General features: G+C 48.2%; 1 protein-coding gene across 2 annotated transcripts in view; it reads left to right on the top strand.

The window, feature by feature from the left end:
* LOC140908093 (calcium and integrin-binding family member 4-like) overlaps nucleotides 1-13,918 on the top strand; it is a 42,536-nt gene extending 28,618 nt beyond the window's left edge. For both annotated transcript variants that reach the window (XR_012157748.1, XM_073335069.1), the window contains exons 2-4: nucleotides 1,384-1,418; nucleotides 4,512-4,608; nucleotides 12,281-13,918. Coding sequence is in view for 1 of the 2 variants with exons in the window: in XM_073335069.1 (XP_073191170.1) it covers nucleotides 1,384-1,418; nucleotides 4,512-4,608; nucleotides 12,281-12,340 (192 nt within the window). In the remaining variant the exon portion in view is untranslated. The remainder of the gene's footprint in view (nucleotides 1-1,383; nucleotides 1,419-4,511; nucleotides 4,609-12,280) is intronic.
* The last annotated feature ends 2,461 nt before the right edge of the window (nucleotides 13,919-16,379 follow it).

Genomic DNA, 16,379 nt, shown 5'->3' with positions numbered 1-16,379 from the left:
CCCGGCCCTAGACAGTGTGGGCTCTGAGACCCCGGAAGCCTGTGGAATAGCATACCTGTGAGTGGGGTGGGGCCAGAGGGCATCCGGGGAGAACCACAAGCTCTCTGCGCTCCAATCCCTAGGTAGGAAAAACCCCTGCCTTTGACACAGACCCTGCAAATTCCAGGCTCCCCAGGGCACCTTTCGACAGCACCAGTCACATCCCAGTGGCATCTGGGGAGAGACTCAGGCACTCGTGTTTGTGTAATACTGTAGGGACACAGGATCGGTCGCGCTGGATCAAACCCATGGCCCATCATCTCCACTATCCCATCTTCTGTGTATGAAGCAACAGAGGAAGGCAAAAAGAAAAAAAATCCTCTCCCATAATGCACCTGGAAAATTAGGAAATGCTGTAGATGGGAAGGGAAGGGAAATCCCCTTCCTGACCACTCTGTGCCCTGAAGCTTGAGGTTTGATGAGCCCAACCTCACTACAGATGACTGCAAATATTACAGTGGATATGTGTGATTACAGCAATTACTGCGAGTCAGAAAGTTACCTGGCTCCCTTTGCAATGTCACTATGGCATGTGACTCCATCTTTCAACTACTCATGTTCTTATATTCAGGCCTCACTCAGGCAAAACTCCCACTGACCCCATGGATAGCCTAAGGCTCACCGGTGTGAGCCCACATACAGGCTATTGTAGGTGGACATTTAAATGGGTTAGTTACTTTTTGAGTTCCAATCGCACCCAGAGGCACTGGCTGAGATTGGGGGCCCCTAGTGCTGGGCACTGAACAGTCACATAGTGAGAGACAGCCCCTGCCCTAAACAGCTCATGCTCTAAATAGATAAGCCAGACAAAGAGTGGGAAGGAAAGTACTGTCATCCCCATTGTCCAGAGGGGAAACTGAGGCACAGAGCAGGTAAGTGACTTGCCCAGGGTCTTGCATGAAGCCTGTAGCAGAGCCAAGAATTGAACCACGATCTTTTGAGTCCAGGTCCAGTGCTGTAACCCACAAGATGACCTCCCGTCTAGCCAGTTTGCACCATGTCTATACACGCAGGGGACTTAGATTACAGCTATTTTGGGATCTCTAGCTTTGTATGCCCTGACTTTTCTGAGAGTCAAGACTTGGCTTTTTTGAGGTCTACATACGTGGGTGTGTCTGTGTGTCCATTAATCTATTAAGCCATTAATTCAACTCCTCGCACTATGCACTTTTCCATGGACTATCCGGGGCCCTAGCTGACGTCCCCCTGGAGCCAGTGTTCCCATTAGAGGTGACTAATGCATCCATACAGCAGCTTGCTGTGCAGGAGATGAAAGGCAGGGCGCAGGTTGCATACGAACTTGCTAGGTTTGTACCCCCCTCACATAGCTCTAATTTATTGCAGGCATTCACGTTCCTGACAAGCGAGGAAATTGTACGGTAAGTGAATCTTTAGGCTTTTTCCTTTCACTCCATCACTGCTGCCAGGCTGTGGATGTCACTTCTTCGGAGTGAATTTAGTATTCACAGCCCTGTAGAATGAAACCCGAGGCTTAGCCAGACACGGGGGCTGCACAGACCGCGGCTGCACCCCTAGTGAACTTGTCTCAACCCTCACCCGGCGGACACTTCGAGAAGAGTATTAAAAATATTAGGACCATTTAGGGGTCTCCATTTAGGGGTGTCCATTGACGTCAGTGGGCTTTGGATCAAGCCCGTAGACACAGGCGCCGAGTCCATGGCTGCACTGGGGCTGGAGCATCCATGGGAAAGAATAGTGGGTGCTCAGCACCCACCGGCAACCCCGCGGATCAGCGCCTCCCCCTCCCCCCAGCACCTCCCGCCCGCTGCGGATCAGCTGTTGAGTGGTATGCAGGAGGCGCTGGCGGGGGAGGGGAAGGAGCAAGGGTGGGGTGAGCTCGGGGGAGGGGACTGGTGACCTGAATTTATGGGCTAGTATACTATGGCTCGCCACTGATCTGATCAGAAGATATTTTCGGATCTTGTCCCAATTCAGGCTACAGGGATAGAGAGCACAGAGAGTTCAGTATCGTGAGAGGACTCTCGGGGTGTATGGCAAGGACACTTATACCGAGGACAATTCAAACTTGTTATTGTTGTTAAAATGAATGAAAGAAGAAGAAACGTTGCAAAACACAGAGTCACAAAGAAGTAATACAATTCTATGGCACCGAGTGGTAACATCTCTATTCTAAAAGACTACTTAAACTAGCATACTCACACCCTTCCCTGGAGACCTGGTAGTAGGAGACAGAGGACCAGCCTCGTCTCTGGCCGGCCCGAGGAACTGATGGTCCAGGCTCCCCAAGTTGGCAGGGATTAGGTTCGAGTGTTGAGTAGCTGGGCTGTAGTGCGAAGCTGAGCTGGAAGCGTGATAGAAGATCGGAAAAAGTGACCCCTTTGCATGATTGTTTGCCCTCTTATAGGGTCCCGGTACTGCCCACTGCCGGAATCTAGGCCCAACCTACCATGCCCAAATCTTATTTCCTCACCCACATAAATCTTCGGGGGCACTTGCTCTGTAGGTTAACAAATTATGACATATATCCATACCTATTAGTATCAATTATCTCATTCCCGAAGCCGTTACCCTTGGCCTAACTCATGACTTCCATGTTCTGCAGTGTCCCTGCGGTTACCGGTCTGCTCCAGACCTCAGGTAAACAGATTCACTTCTTTGTTCGGTTCCCCGTTCAGTTCCCCAAAGTTAAGGGGGGCGACCGGTAGGCCATCTATCTATGCTAAAGGTTACAAACACTCATATTGACTTGCTCAAGCTAATCATACAGGATATAGGCCTGTAGGTTGCTTGCGTTACAGCCAACAATTATGAATAACCATGAATAACTCTTATGAATACCATAAACTGGAATTTAACATAAACAAAACCCAAGAAAATACTATGATTCACTAATAATAGGATATGATAACAAAATAAGATAAATCAAATCAATAAAGAAAACACATTATGCAATATAGGAAGCTAGCAAACTGGCCTTATGGGCTACAGGACAGAACAGGGTGGAGCGTGGATGGGAAGAGGTGGGGGACGGGGCAGGGCGGGGGCAGGGCTTGGGGGAAAGGGAAGAGTGGGGGCGGGCCTGGGGCCGAGCACCCCCCGACTGCTCCTATGCCCTTAGATACCATGGATAGAAACAGATGTAACAATATAGGTTCTTATCCTGCCCTCACTACCAGTATCCGAGCCCGTTTCATGCATGCTTTAAATGATACAACTAACATCTGCTCCTCCTCCCGCACAGGGAGAACTGGGTGTGCCCTGGTTTGTTCCGGTAGGGTTTTGTATGTGGGGAGGGGATTATTTTGACCAATGCACTTATTGCTCTGTGTTACACGAGAGAAGAAAGGTGCCTGCAGCTTGGAGGGGAAGATGGGCCAGTTTGGGGTGGTCCTTCGTTTCCCGGGGATTTTGTTCCACAGTCTGGGATCGGCCCCCGAGGGGGTGCTGCCTGCCACACGGAGAAGCTTTACTCTGATGGTCTGGAGTTCATTGGTTGCATGCCCATCTAATCCTTGGCCTCTCTTGCTAACTAATGGCAATCATGGTGGTAGATTTTGGGATATGGACACTTGTATGGTGGACTAAAACCCATCAAACTCATTTCACCTAGGCCCTCTGCTACCAGGTGACCTGCCCCTTGGAGAGGAGAGGGGGTGAGCCATCCCTGTGCTGTAATTAATTCACTGCTTCCCAACCTAAGGGGGTGGGACTAAGGAGGGTCAGGTGAGAGATAATGGATACCTGGACCTTAAAAGGGGGCTGAGAAAGCTCAGTGTGGAGACTTGAGTCATAAGGGATGGGCAGGCTCTTAGGGGAAGGCTGTGAGCCAGGATCTGGGAACAGGGCCTATGGGGTGGGCCGAAGAGATGCCCTGAAGGGCAGAAGAATCTTTTGGTTGTTTGGACTTTTGCTGCCCTGGAAGGAGATATTTTTGTTCTGACTTAGTTGGAGGGCTAAGCCATATCTCCAGCCAAAACCAGTCTGGGGAGACCTTGGTGAAGGAAACTGAGGCAGAGACTACTGGCAGTGTCACACTCCCATAGCTGGGGGGATGAGGCAGCCACGCCCCATGGAAGAGTCATGAGATGGTGACTCCTTTTGGTCATTGCTGACCAGTGCTGGATTCAAACTAATGCCAAAGAGGTAAAAGACTGTAGCTTATTGTCAGTTGTCACTTGTGCTGTTCCCCATTGTGAGAGATCATGTTTACAGGGACACCAGATATTAGAATGGAGGTAAATGCATGATCCATTAAACATCTGAATCTTGATTTTAGACTGGCTTTCCTCACCATGAGCTCAAAGATAGCTCGGTCAGTTTCACTGACAACTACAAACTGTTTTGTTAAATATTAACACTCCTCATTTCACCAGCGTCAGGGTATCTTGACTCAATTCAGAGATGGGAGATGGTTCATTTCAGAACCATACTCAGCATTGATTTCAGTGGGTAACAGGTCACTCTCCCTAATTTGCTGTCTTCTTTTTCAGCATTCATAACACTTTCAGGAGTTGGTGTCCAGAACTGAAAGATCCTAGAGAAGAGAAACTGACGTTGGAGCAGATATGCACCTGGCCAGAATTAAAGGTAAGCCTGCAGTGTCGATTCAGACAGGCTTGAAAACACGAGGAACAGAAAACAACTTACATCCAGCGATGGGAAAGTAGCATCAGAACCTCCATCTACAGAGCCTCCAAAGATCAACAGGAGTCCAGGCTGCTCTGTCCCTTGCAGTGAGTGGCTCTTGTAGTTAAAACCGAGCCTGGGAGTAAGACAATCTGGGTTCTCTTCCTGGCTCTATCACAAACTCCTCATGTGATCGTGAGTGGGTCACATTGCTGCTCTGTGCCTCAGTTTCCTCTCCTGGAAAAGGGGGGATAATGAGACCTGCTTCTGAGGGCTGTTGTCAGGTTCAACTCATTGATGTTTGTCAAGGATTTGGGGATCCTCGGATGGCAGGTGCTAGAGAAATACACCATATTGTGGGCTCATTTACACCTGAGCGGCACAGACCTGCAGCGGGGGCTGCGCAGAGCCGCACAATCCCAGCCAAAGTGTTGGCAGGCACAGCCCCTCCGGAAGCATCAAGGTGTGCAGTGGGAGTGCATGAACATCATGCCCCTTCGGTCCCCCTCTTTACAGCTGCTAGCTCCACCTCGTGTCTCTGATCCTTTAGGGGTGGCTTGTTCCTCTGCTTGGGAGACCCCAGAAGTTGCCTTTGATGGCAGGGAATAGCTTTATTAGTCCTCTTTCTCACCTGAGCTGCAGCCTGGCACAATCAGGCATGTAGCCTCCAATCTCTGTGCAATAGCTACTAGTCCACAGCTGTTTCCAACACCCACCCACCCACCTTTCTCTAACTTGGACATAAAAACTGGCTCTGTGCTTAAAGATGTCACGTGAGATGCCAGGCCAGGGACAATATTTATTTTCAAAATGATAAACAAAAAAGCAGGCTCAGTTCTTTATTATGATAGTACCCTGGTGGGCCCAATAAAGGATCGGGGCCTCTAATGGGATGATCTGCATCTTTAAGGGCTAGAGGCCAGCCCTGTACAATTAGCCCAGCTGTCTCTTTTGAACTCTTTGACAGGAAATGACGAAGTGGAACAGTATTTGTTCAGAATCAAAGGCTTGACTTTGCTTTTCAACAACTGCAAAATATTTTAAAGTCCAAAACTTGATTTTTCCCCCCACTTTCTTGCCACTAAATTCAATAGAATCATGTCCAGTATTGGGGTGTCTCCCCCTTTTTTTCTTTTCCTTCTCCTGCTCTGTAACTCTTCAAAATGTTGCCAGCTTTGGGGAAGTTAGAGAGCGGCAAAAGGAACAATGGCAAAGGTCCTGTGGTACCTTATAGACTAACAGACGTATTGGAGCGTGCGCTTTCGTGGGTGAATACCCACTTCGTCGGATGCCTGCAGTGGAAATTTCCAGAGGCAGGTATAAATATGCAGGCAAGAATCAGGCTCGGGATAACGAGGTTAGTTCAATCAGGGAGGTTGAGGCCCTCTTCTAGCCGTGGAGGTGTGAACACCAAGGGAGGAGAAACAGCTTGTGTAGTTGGCGAGCCAGTCACAGTCTTTGTTTAATCCTGAGCTGATGGGGTCAAATTTGCAAATAAACTGAAGCTCAGAAAAAAGAACAGGAGGACTTGTGGCACCTTAGAGACTAACAAATTTATTTGAGCACAAGCTTTCGTGAGCATCCGATGAAGTGAGCTGTAGCTCACAAAAGCTTATGCTCAAATGAATTTGTTAGTCTCTAAGGTGCCACAAATCCTCCTTTTCTTTTTGCGGATACAGACTAACAGGGCTGCTACTCTGAAGCTCAGCAGTTTCTCTTTGATGTCTGGTCCTGAAGTCATTTTGCTGCAGGATGGCTACCTTTAAATCTGCTATTATGTGTCCAGGGAGGTTGAAGTGTTTCCCTGCAGGTTTTTGTATATTGCCGTTCCTAATATCTGCTTTGTGTCCATTTATCCTTTTATGTAGGGACTGTCCAGTCTGGCTGATGTACATAGCAGAGGGGCATTGCTGGCACATGATGGCGTAGATTATATTGGTGGACATGCAGGATAATGAACCGGTGATGGTGTGGCTGATCTGCTTAGGTCCTGTGATGGTGTGGCTGGGGTAGATATGTGGGCAGAGCTGGCATCGAGGTTTGTGGTATGGATTGGTTCCCGAGTTAGAGTTACTATGGTGCGGTGTGTAGTTGCTGGTGAGAAAATGCTTTAGGTTGGCAGGCTGTCCATGGGCGAGGACTGGCCTGCCTCCCAAGGCCTGTGAAAGTGAGGGATCTTTGTCCAGGACGGGTTGTACGTCACGGATGATGCGTTGGAGAGGTTTTAGCTGAGGACTGTATGTGATGGCCAGTGGAGTTCTGTTGGTTTCTTTCTTGGGCTTGTCTCGCAGCAGGAGGCTTCTGGGTACACGTCTGGCTCTGTTGATCTGTTTCCTTATTTCCTCGTGTGGGCATCGTAGTTCTGAGACTGCTTGGTGAAGATCTAGTAGGTGTTGGTCTCTGTCTGAGGGGTTGGAGCAAATGTGGTTGTACCGCAGAGCTTGGCTGTAGACGATGGACCGTGTGGAGGAACAGCAGCACCCCCGTTATTTTATCAGCGGAGGCCATTTGAAAACATTCCTGGGTTTTTCTGGCCAGCTCAAATTGACCTGCTTCAATCTTGGCTCTGACTGTTACCGTCACTTTCCCACATTTGCTGTCATCCATCAGAGCTGTGCAGAGCCCGGGTAAGCCCGACAATGCGTCCAGGTCGGGGGCAGAGCACTGGAGTTTGTACATCGTATGCCAAGCGTGTGTGTGTGTGTGAAGTTTTGTCCAACAGCTGCTAGTGATCCCCCCCCACCTCCCCCACTGTGTAATTAGACACCTCCATTATCAGCAGCCTGCTCCTTTCCCAAGGTGCTGGGCACAATACGTCCAGATCACTGTAATCACCATCTCCTTTCATTACGGTCTCTCCGTGGCATAGACAGCGCGAGGGGCTGGGAGGGGAAAGCAGCTGTTCATTTTGAGCCCCAGTGCATGAGGGAGGCTGGTACCTTGGCGTCTGAGCTGGGCTCCCAGGCGGACAATTGGACTAGGAATAGATTATTTCTTCTTTCCCCTGGACACGCCACCCAGTGGTAACAACTAGCTAAACTTTCAGCCGGGCTAGGACATTGCTCTAATTGTCTAGCAATTACGGTTGCTAATGTACATGTCCTAATTACATGGATTTATACTAATTAGAAAAACTAGAATGCGCTGGGGGGACAGTAACCATTTTGACCCACCCAGCAACTTTGCTGCAACAGCGCTGAGTGCTCTAGAAACAGGGCAGAGACACAGACAGAGTGGAAATGCTCAGGGCTGAAGCCCCCTTCTCCAGTTTGCCACCCAGGCCACACGCTTAAGTCTTGGACCTCGTCTGCTATGAAGACTTGCCCTGATTCCAATTGTGCCACTTCCTAGTGTAGACAAGGTGCCTGTTTCCAGCAGGAGCCAGTTCCAGCAGTGCAAATCATGGCTCATCTTGTCTACATGAGCTAGGCTGGGGGCTGGACTCGCCAGTGCAGACGTGGGTCAATACTTTTGCTGCTGCTTTCTCTTCTCCGGCAGCCTTCACCTTCTGCACTGGGGGAGTGCACAGCCTTCTGGCTATCTCAGAGACGGCCTCCTTCTCCAGCCCTGGACCCCTCAGAGTAGAGCTCCTCCCCCCCCTCCCGATTCCAGTCACCGGTGCCCCCTTTCCATCATTCCAGGGCTGAAATGGAGGATTCTTGGCTTTGGAGGGTCTGGCACCTTTTAGGACATGATACCTTTGTGACTCTTCCTTAACTATGGGGGGGCTTCCTGGGAGGGGGCAGAGGGGGGGGGCTGTTTAGTGCTAATGCTAATCAGGGTTAACATCAATGGAATTTCACCAGTGTAAACGAGATTGGAAGATAGCCCTATGTTTCCAGCATTTGGAAGTATGTGGAAAATAGCTTTGTTTTTTTCCATCATGGTCGGTCGCGGGTAGTTAGTAAAGCGTATGTGGGCAGTGTTCTTATGCTCATCTCAACTTCTCCATCATCTTGTTTCTCTGTAACCCATATTAATAGCAGTGTGGATCTTTGTCTCCTTCTAATGACTGGACCGCGTAAAGACACTTCCGTCTGCTCCTCCTCCAAGAGCCCTGCAAATCTGTGGCTATCCGCTTTATAGCCACGGGCCATGTTTGCAGCTCGGACGCAGATTCAGAGTTTGCATCCACGCAGGGCTCTGCCGCACAGAGTCACCCGGCCCTCAGGCCGCAGCTCGGCTCTCTCAATCATGCTGTGATGTGGGGCACAACCCCGCTGGGCATTCTGGGAGGCGTAGTCCCCAGCTCGCATGGCCCGGACGGAGGAGGTAAACTACAGTTCCCGGAAGGTAGCTCGGCCATGTGCTGCTGTGCAGTGAGCCAAGCGCCATTTTGAAAGAGGTGTCGTCGTACTTTAGACTCCCAGGCAACAAGGATGGGCACTGTGGGTGTCAGAGCCGCCGCGGCTGCGTAGGAGTGTCAAAGACCCCCAACGGGAGGGCAGTGCTGCATGGGAGGGCCCAGGATCGTAGCCTCCCTGGCCGGAGCGGGGAAGATGGTATGGTGGGGGCGGAGCGGGTGGCGGGTCAGGAGGTCTCTGGGGAGAAGTGGGGAGTGGTTGGGGGTCAGGGGCTTCGGACAGCTCTGCGTCCCCTGCTGCGCGGCAACTTGTAGAGCCCTGCAAATCTGCAGATGCCCACTTTATAGCCGCAGATCTCTGCATCCGCGGACAGGTTTTGCAGGTCGCGGCTCGGATGCAGATACAAATTTTGTATCCATGCAGGGCTCTGTTAATGACTCTTCTGCACTAACTGAACAGGGTTTAAATTGTGGTTGAGTCTAGAAGCTAAACGCCTCTAGATATTTTAAATGAGAGACTGAATTTCCTCTTGTACAAGCAGGGGAATTCCAAGCGGGAGTGGGGAGGCGGTATTCTCTCTGTTTCAAGACTTAGTAAGACCAGGTTCAGGAACACTGCATCCAGTTCTGGTGTCCACACTTCAACCAGGATTTTGAGAAATTGGAAAGGGTTCAGGAAACAGCCAAAGAATGAGCTGCAGTCTGGAAATCATGCTTCATAGTGAGAGACTTAAGAAGCTCTATATGGTTAGTTTACCCAAGAGAGGGTGAACAGGGGATTATTTTTCCCAGTCTGCAAGTACCTGCATGGGAAAGAGATTTCTGACTCTAGGTAGCTCTGCCATCTACCAAAAAAGGCATAACAAGATCCAGTTCTGGAAGCTGAAACTAGACAAATTCAGACGAGAGAAAAAAGTGCAAATTTTCATCAGCGAGAGTAATTAAGCATTGGAACAGGGCAGCAGCAGATTCTCCATCGCTTGGAGTCTCTCTAGCAAGGCTGGATGGCTTTCTAAACGGTACACTCTGGCTCAAGTAGAAGTTATGGGCTTGATACAAAAATGATTGGGTGAGTCTCTCTGGTCTGTGTTATACAGGAGGTAAGATGTGACAAGCGTAATGGTCCCTTCTGGCATTAAAATCTGACTGGAAGGCGTTCTCTAGCTCAAGCATTGGTGGCTTATGCATTTAGCACTAAAGGTTCTGGGTTCAATCCCCACAGCTGAGCTAGCCAGGAGTTTACGGCAGGTCCATCTGGAATTGTCTATAGTATCCCCGGTGGGAGTATCTAAGCACTACTTAAAATTACTGCTGTGGTTTCTTTGTTTCAAGGCTGATGCTGTATTCTTCGGGTCTTTTAATGCTAACAAAATTATATCCTTTGTAATACAACCAGTGAGCAACTTTCACGTTGCCAAATCAGTATGTCACAAAATACACTTTTGCTAGGACCCATTCAGATGTACTTCCAGGATCACAAGGACCCATCTTGAATTCCCAACCCCAATCATGCTTAATTATATAGACACGAGTGTCTTTACTGCCCACCTGTGTCCGTGGCATAGGAAATACTTTCCTCTTTCCCAGAGAATAGAGAGTAAAAAAAAACAAAAAACAAAAAACGGAGTGAGTTGTACTTAAAGAATCAAATGACTGCTTGGGTGGGTTTGATTAAAATCCAAGAATTAAACGTATTTAGATACACAGTTGCATACTTGCCGTATGTTTTATTTTTACATGTTTAATTAAAGTCATTTGCCTGGAGGGCTGCACACAGTAGCTGTGTGTATTCATCGAGTCTGAGGAACAACTTTGCTCTGCCAGCACCTGGAGTGGATGTTTTATAAGAAACATTTTGATTGTCAAAAAAATTCAGCCAGGTGAAAAACTGAAGAAACGTTGACAAAGGTTTTCAGGGGGGGCTCCAATACAAAGTTTTTATTTTTCAATACAAAAAAATCATTACACTCAAAAGGCTGGAAAATTCAGCCAGCTGTGAAAATAACTCTTTGGTGCCATCATGACAGTAAAGGTGGGCAAACAGGTTTTGTGTCTGGGCGAGTACATTTTGATTTTGCAAGGCTGTGCTCTGGGATATAGATTCCATGGCATACAGGGACCACAGTGATCATCTAGGTGGACCCCCTGTATTGCACAGGCCAAAGAATTTCCCTAAAATACTTTCTAGAGCAGGTCTCTTAGAGAAACACCCAGTCTTGATTTAAAAATGGCCTGTGATGGAGAATCCACCATGATCTCTAGTGTTTTGTTCCAGTGGTTCATTACCCTCACTGTTAATTTATGCCCTAGACTGAAGAGCCCATTATTAAATATTTGTTCCCCAGTGGATACTTACAGACTGTGATCAAGTCACCCCTTTAACCTTCTTTGTTACACTAAATAGATCAAGCTCCTTGCATGTCTCACTATAAGGCAGGTTTCTAATCCCTTAATCATTCTCGTGGCTCCTCTCTAAACCTTCTCCAATTTATCTACATCCTTCTTGAATAGTGGACACCAGAAGAGGATGCAGAATTCCAACAGGCAGTGCCAAATTCAGAGGTAAAATAACCTCTCTCCTCCTATTCAAGATTCCCCTGTTAATGCATCGAGGGATGGCATTAGCCCTTTTGATGACAGCATTGCCCTGGGAGCTCACGTTCAGATGCCTATCCACAAGGCCCTCCACATCTTTTTCCAAAGTCACTGCTTCCCAGGTTAGAGTCCCCTGTTGTGTAGGTATGGCCTGCAGTCTTTGTTCCTAGATGTATACGTTTACATATAGCCGTATTAAAACACGCATTGTTTGCTTGCACCAATCCAGATTGCTCTGTATCAGTGACCTGTTTTCTCCATTATTTACCACTCCCCCTATCTTTGTGTCCTCTGCAAACCTTCTCAGTGATGATTTTGTTTTCTTTGGGGATCATGGATAAAAATGTTACGTAGCGTAGGGCCGAGGACCAAACTCTGCAGGTCCCCACTAGAAACACACACGCTCGGTGATGATTCCCTGTTTTACAATTACATGTTGAGACCTATCAGTCAATTTTAAGTCCATTTAATGGCGTGCCGTGTTAGTTTTGTATTGTGCTAGTTTTTTAATCAAAATGTTGTGTGGTACCAAGTCCAATGCCTTACCGAAGTCTATGTCTATGACGTCAGCACTGCTACCATTATCAACCAAGCTTGTAATCTCATAAAAAATAATTGAGCTGTTTGACAATATATATGTTCTATAAACCCATGGTGATTGGCATTAACTATATTACCTTTGTATTATTGTATATTACCTTTGTATTATATTAACTATATTACCTTTTCTTCCAGTCTTCTGAAACTTCCCTGGTGTTCCAAGACTTAATGAAAATCAACATCAATGGTCTGTGAGCGTTTCAGCCAGCTCTTTGAAAACTCTTGGAGGCAAATTATCTGGACCTGATGATTTAAAAATTTCTACCTTTAGTAGCTTCGGTTTAACACCCCGTCAAGATACTAGTAGACTGGAACGAGTGTTATCAGATGACATGACTACATCATCTGTTCTTTTTCCATATACAGAACAGAAATATGTCCTGGACTTTTCTGCCTTTTTTGAAGTATTATTGATAGTCCTACCACTTCCACCGAGTAATGGATCAGTACCATTGACAGGGTTCTTTTTGTTCCTCATATATTTAAACTTCTTGTTGTTTTTAACTCTGCTGGCCATCGAACTCTCCATGTGTCCCTTTGCTTCCCTTTTCAATTTTCTATAATTCCTAGCTTCTGATTTATATCCGTTACTATCAACTTCCCTTTTCTTCCATTTGTTCTATACCAGGGGTGGCCAAACTTACTGACCCTCCAAGACACATATGATAATCTTCAGAAGTTTGAGAGCCAGGTGCACCTGCCAGGGCTTGGGGCTTCAGCCCTGTGGGGCACACCTGCTGGGGCTCCAGGCTTCAGCCCCATTCCTGCTGAAGCCTTGAGCCCCAATAGGTGCCTGCCATGAAGCCCTGAGACACACCCCCCCAAAAAAGCCCCTAAGCCCACCACCCTTCTGCAGGGCAAAAGCCCTGAGCTTCCGCTGCCCCAGTCTGATAGGTGGAGAATGGGGGGAAGTGTGGGGGGCTCAGCGAGCCGCACTTTAACTATAAAAAGTCCATGCAGCTCACGAGCCGCAGTTTGGCCACACCTGTTCTACACTATGTTTTTTTTTATAGCTGCTTTCATTTCTCCTCTAAAACCAGGTCTGTCTTTTACCCATTACAGCCTTCTTCCTCGATGTGGGACTGTGACTTTTTGGACATCTAGTCAAATGTTCTTAAACAATTCCCAATTATCATTCACAGTTTTCTGATTAAATTCTTCCTCCCAGCTGATTTGGCTCATAAGTGTTTTAGGCTTTATGAAATTGGCCCTCTTAAAGCAGCAGGTCTATATATTACTGGGTTGGACTTTATTCAGTTTGTACATTATAAATGCGACCAAATCAGGGTCACTTGTACTGAGGCGACCATTAACTTTTAGTTCTTTGATCAGTTCCTTTTTATCTGTCAAGTTGAGGTCAAATATAGCATTCCTCTGTGTTGGCTGTAACACTGTTTGAATTAGGAATTTGTCAGCTGTAATATTAAGAAATTTCGAGGATGACTTAGTACCTGCATCATGAGACCTGCAGCATCTGTCGCTTAGACTGAAGTCCCCATGCAGATTTTTGTTCCCTACACATTGTGTTATAACCAGCTGCTCATGCACCTGCCATCCTGTTCCCCAGTGTGATTTGGTGACCTGAAGCAGACACCAACGAATACCCAAGCTTGTGCTTTATCTGTTAGGACGCTGACCCATACGCATTCAAGATCATTTTCCAAATTGTCAATGACTCGGAAACTGGTAATGCTATTTTTGATGTATTATTTCCTCCAACACCTGGAGCGTTTACCACAAAATAGAGCACACGTTTGCTAGCTAGATTTTTGTTAATTAAATCGTTTTTTGCTGAACATTCATAAGTGGAGCAAAATTAATCGTCTGACATATTTTCACTGTTTGTTATTCACCAGCATTTCTTTCCTTGACAACTTCGTCCGTTAGTAGAGCCCAACGTATGCAAAGGTTCTTTATTTAGAAAGTCAATGCATTTACTTTTAGGAAGTTAAGGGTTTTGTTGAAAAGGTGACTATGGGATGCAAATTATACCATCCCCACCCAAAAAAGATCCTCTTTTTGACTGACTTTCCACAATGTGTCGTTTGGGATGAGGGTGTTTTTTGGCTGTTTGGGGCTCTTTTGTGCAAAGGGCAAAAAATTCAGCAAGGCCTTTTGTGACTATTTCACACAGTCCTCGTGTTTCAATTACCAAGCCATTTCCTTGAGACTATGAATGCAAAGTTTCCCTCAAAACCAAGGATTTAAACTACTGTACAGGTGTTTGCAATGCAACATATGCCTCAGAAAATGTCTTTGGTATCCCCACACAGTGTCAGAAAAACTCTACTCTCTGTAGGAACGGTGATTATGGTTATCTGGATCACAAGCTCTTTCAGAGATGAAATTTAATGTCAGCTTGTGTCCTTGGTGTCTGTCCCTGGATTCTCCGTTGCTAGCTGCATCTATTCCGTGATCCTGGTGCAGACCTTAGAGCTTGTCTGCCCTTAAAAGGCTGTAACCACGCCACTGTAGCGCTTCAGTGTAGACACAACCGATGCCCACGGGAGGGGTTTCCCTGTAGGTGTCGGCAGTCCGTGTCCCCGAGAGGCGGTCGCTAAGGCAATGGAAGAATTCATTCTTTGACCTAGCACTGTCTACACCAGGGGTTAGGTCGGCCTAGCTACATCTCCCAAGCCCCTGAAAGACAGAGCTATGCCACTGTAAGACCCCAGTGTAGACCAGCCATCCGTGATAGTTTGCTTCATGGCCAGTCCAGTGTTGGCTGAGAGATCTTTCCTCCTTCCTATTACTGTCTCCGCTCCTCTTTCACTAGAGACCTGATCCAAAGTCCAATGTACTCCTCGGAAAGACTCCATTGACCTCACTGGGTTTTGGATCAAGCCCGAGATATCTTACAGCTCCGGGGACATGCTTTGTCACTTGACTTGAGCCTTACCATTTCTCTCTTGGAAGCAGCAGGAATTAGCGTGTCTTGGGGCTGGTCTACCCTGAAAACTTACATCAGCGTAGTTACATCTCTCAGGGATCCACACCCCTGAAACACATAGCTAGGCTGACCTAACCCCCGGTGTAGACAGCGCGAGGTCAACAGAAGAATTATTTCCTTGGCCGACCTATCACCTATCTGGGAGGCGGATAATCCATGCTGAGGGGAGAACCCCTCTCCTCGGCAGAGTCAGTGGAAAGCTTCAAGTCTAGACAAGCCCACGGTCTCTCTTTCTAGCTGTCCTCAGGTTGGTCTTCACCTGCACACCTCCTCGTGGCCTGAGGTTGTGCTACAGGCCGCCCACCTCAGTTTCTGCCTTTAAGGGGCTTCTTAAATAAATTCCACACAGGTTTCTTTGTCCAATAAGGCCCCCTTTCCCAAGGGTCTAATTTATTGACCGAAGACACAAAACAAAACTTAGTCCCGGGGCTTCTCTTCTCCCCGGAGTCTGCTCTCTGTAGCTCTTCCCTGCCTTGCCAGGCCACTCTCAGCCCTAGCTGGCTGAGTGTCTTTCTGCTACTGCGGAGTGGTAAGAAGTGGGGCAGAGTCGGTCAGGGCTAGTGGTCCGAGCCAGGTGTCAAGCCGAGGGTCAGAACCGGGAGTCGAGTTGGAGTCGGAAGCCAGAGGATGAGCCGGGACTGGTAGCTAGTGGTCAGGGCAGAGCGTAGGTGCAGGAGTCAGAGAGGAGGTGGGGATCAGGCATGAGGCAGGAACTGAGGGCAAGCACACAGGAGTGAGGCAGAAACCAGGAGCAGGGCAGAGCAGGATCTGGGACCAGGGGTTGAATGCAGATCACAGGAGACAGGCTAAGAATGGGGTCCGATGTGGGGCACACCACCGTCTGTGGGGTGGCTCGCACAGCCCACCCTGCAGACTTGGGTTGTGGGTGTGAGCCACTCAGGCTCCCGCCAGCCTGGGGCGTTCTGATGGGACGTCGTGTGGGGCCCAATCTTCTGGGGCTGGAGGGGTGCTGCTCTGTCTGTCTCTCTTGGTGGTATGAGGGAGTCTGAGACCCAGGGCCCCTGCAGCCCTGGGTTCTAGACCTGCACCCTCAGATCCTTATGTGATGCCTTCTGTCCTTGGCCATCTTCAGCCCCCTGGGGCTCTGGTAGCTTTCTGCTCCGTCTCTGCTCTGCTCTTCCTCTGGAGTCCCTCCCTGCTGCTCTTTGCGGGGGAATGAGCCACTCCCTGCTCAGGTGTGCTACCTCCTTAGTAACTAGGTTGGCTGGCTCCACGGCTGTAGCCCTCAAACCATCCTGTTACCCCAGTCTCGGGACTTGTCTG

This window comes from Lepidochelys kempii, chromosome 3, assembly GCF_965140265.1.
Source record: "Lepidochelys kempii isolate rLepKem1 chromosome 3, rLepKem1.hap2, whole genome shotgun sequence".
NCBI lineage: Eukaryota > Metazoa > Chordata > Testudines > Cheloniidae > Lepidochelys > Lepidochelys kempii.
This window is presented reverse-complemented; position numbering and strand designations above follow the sequence as displayed.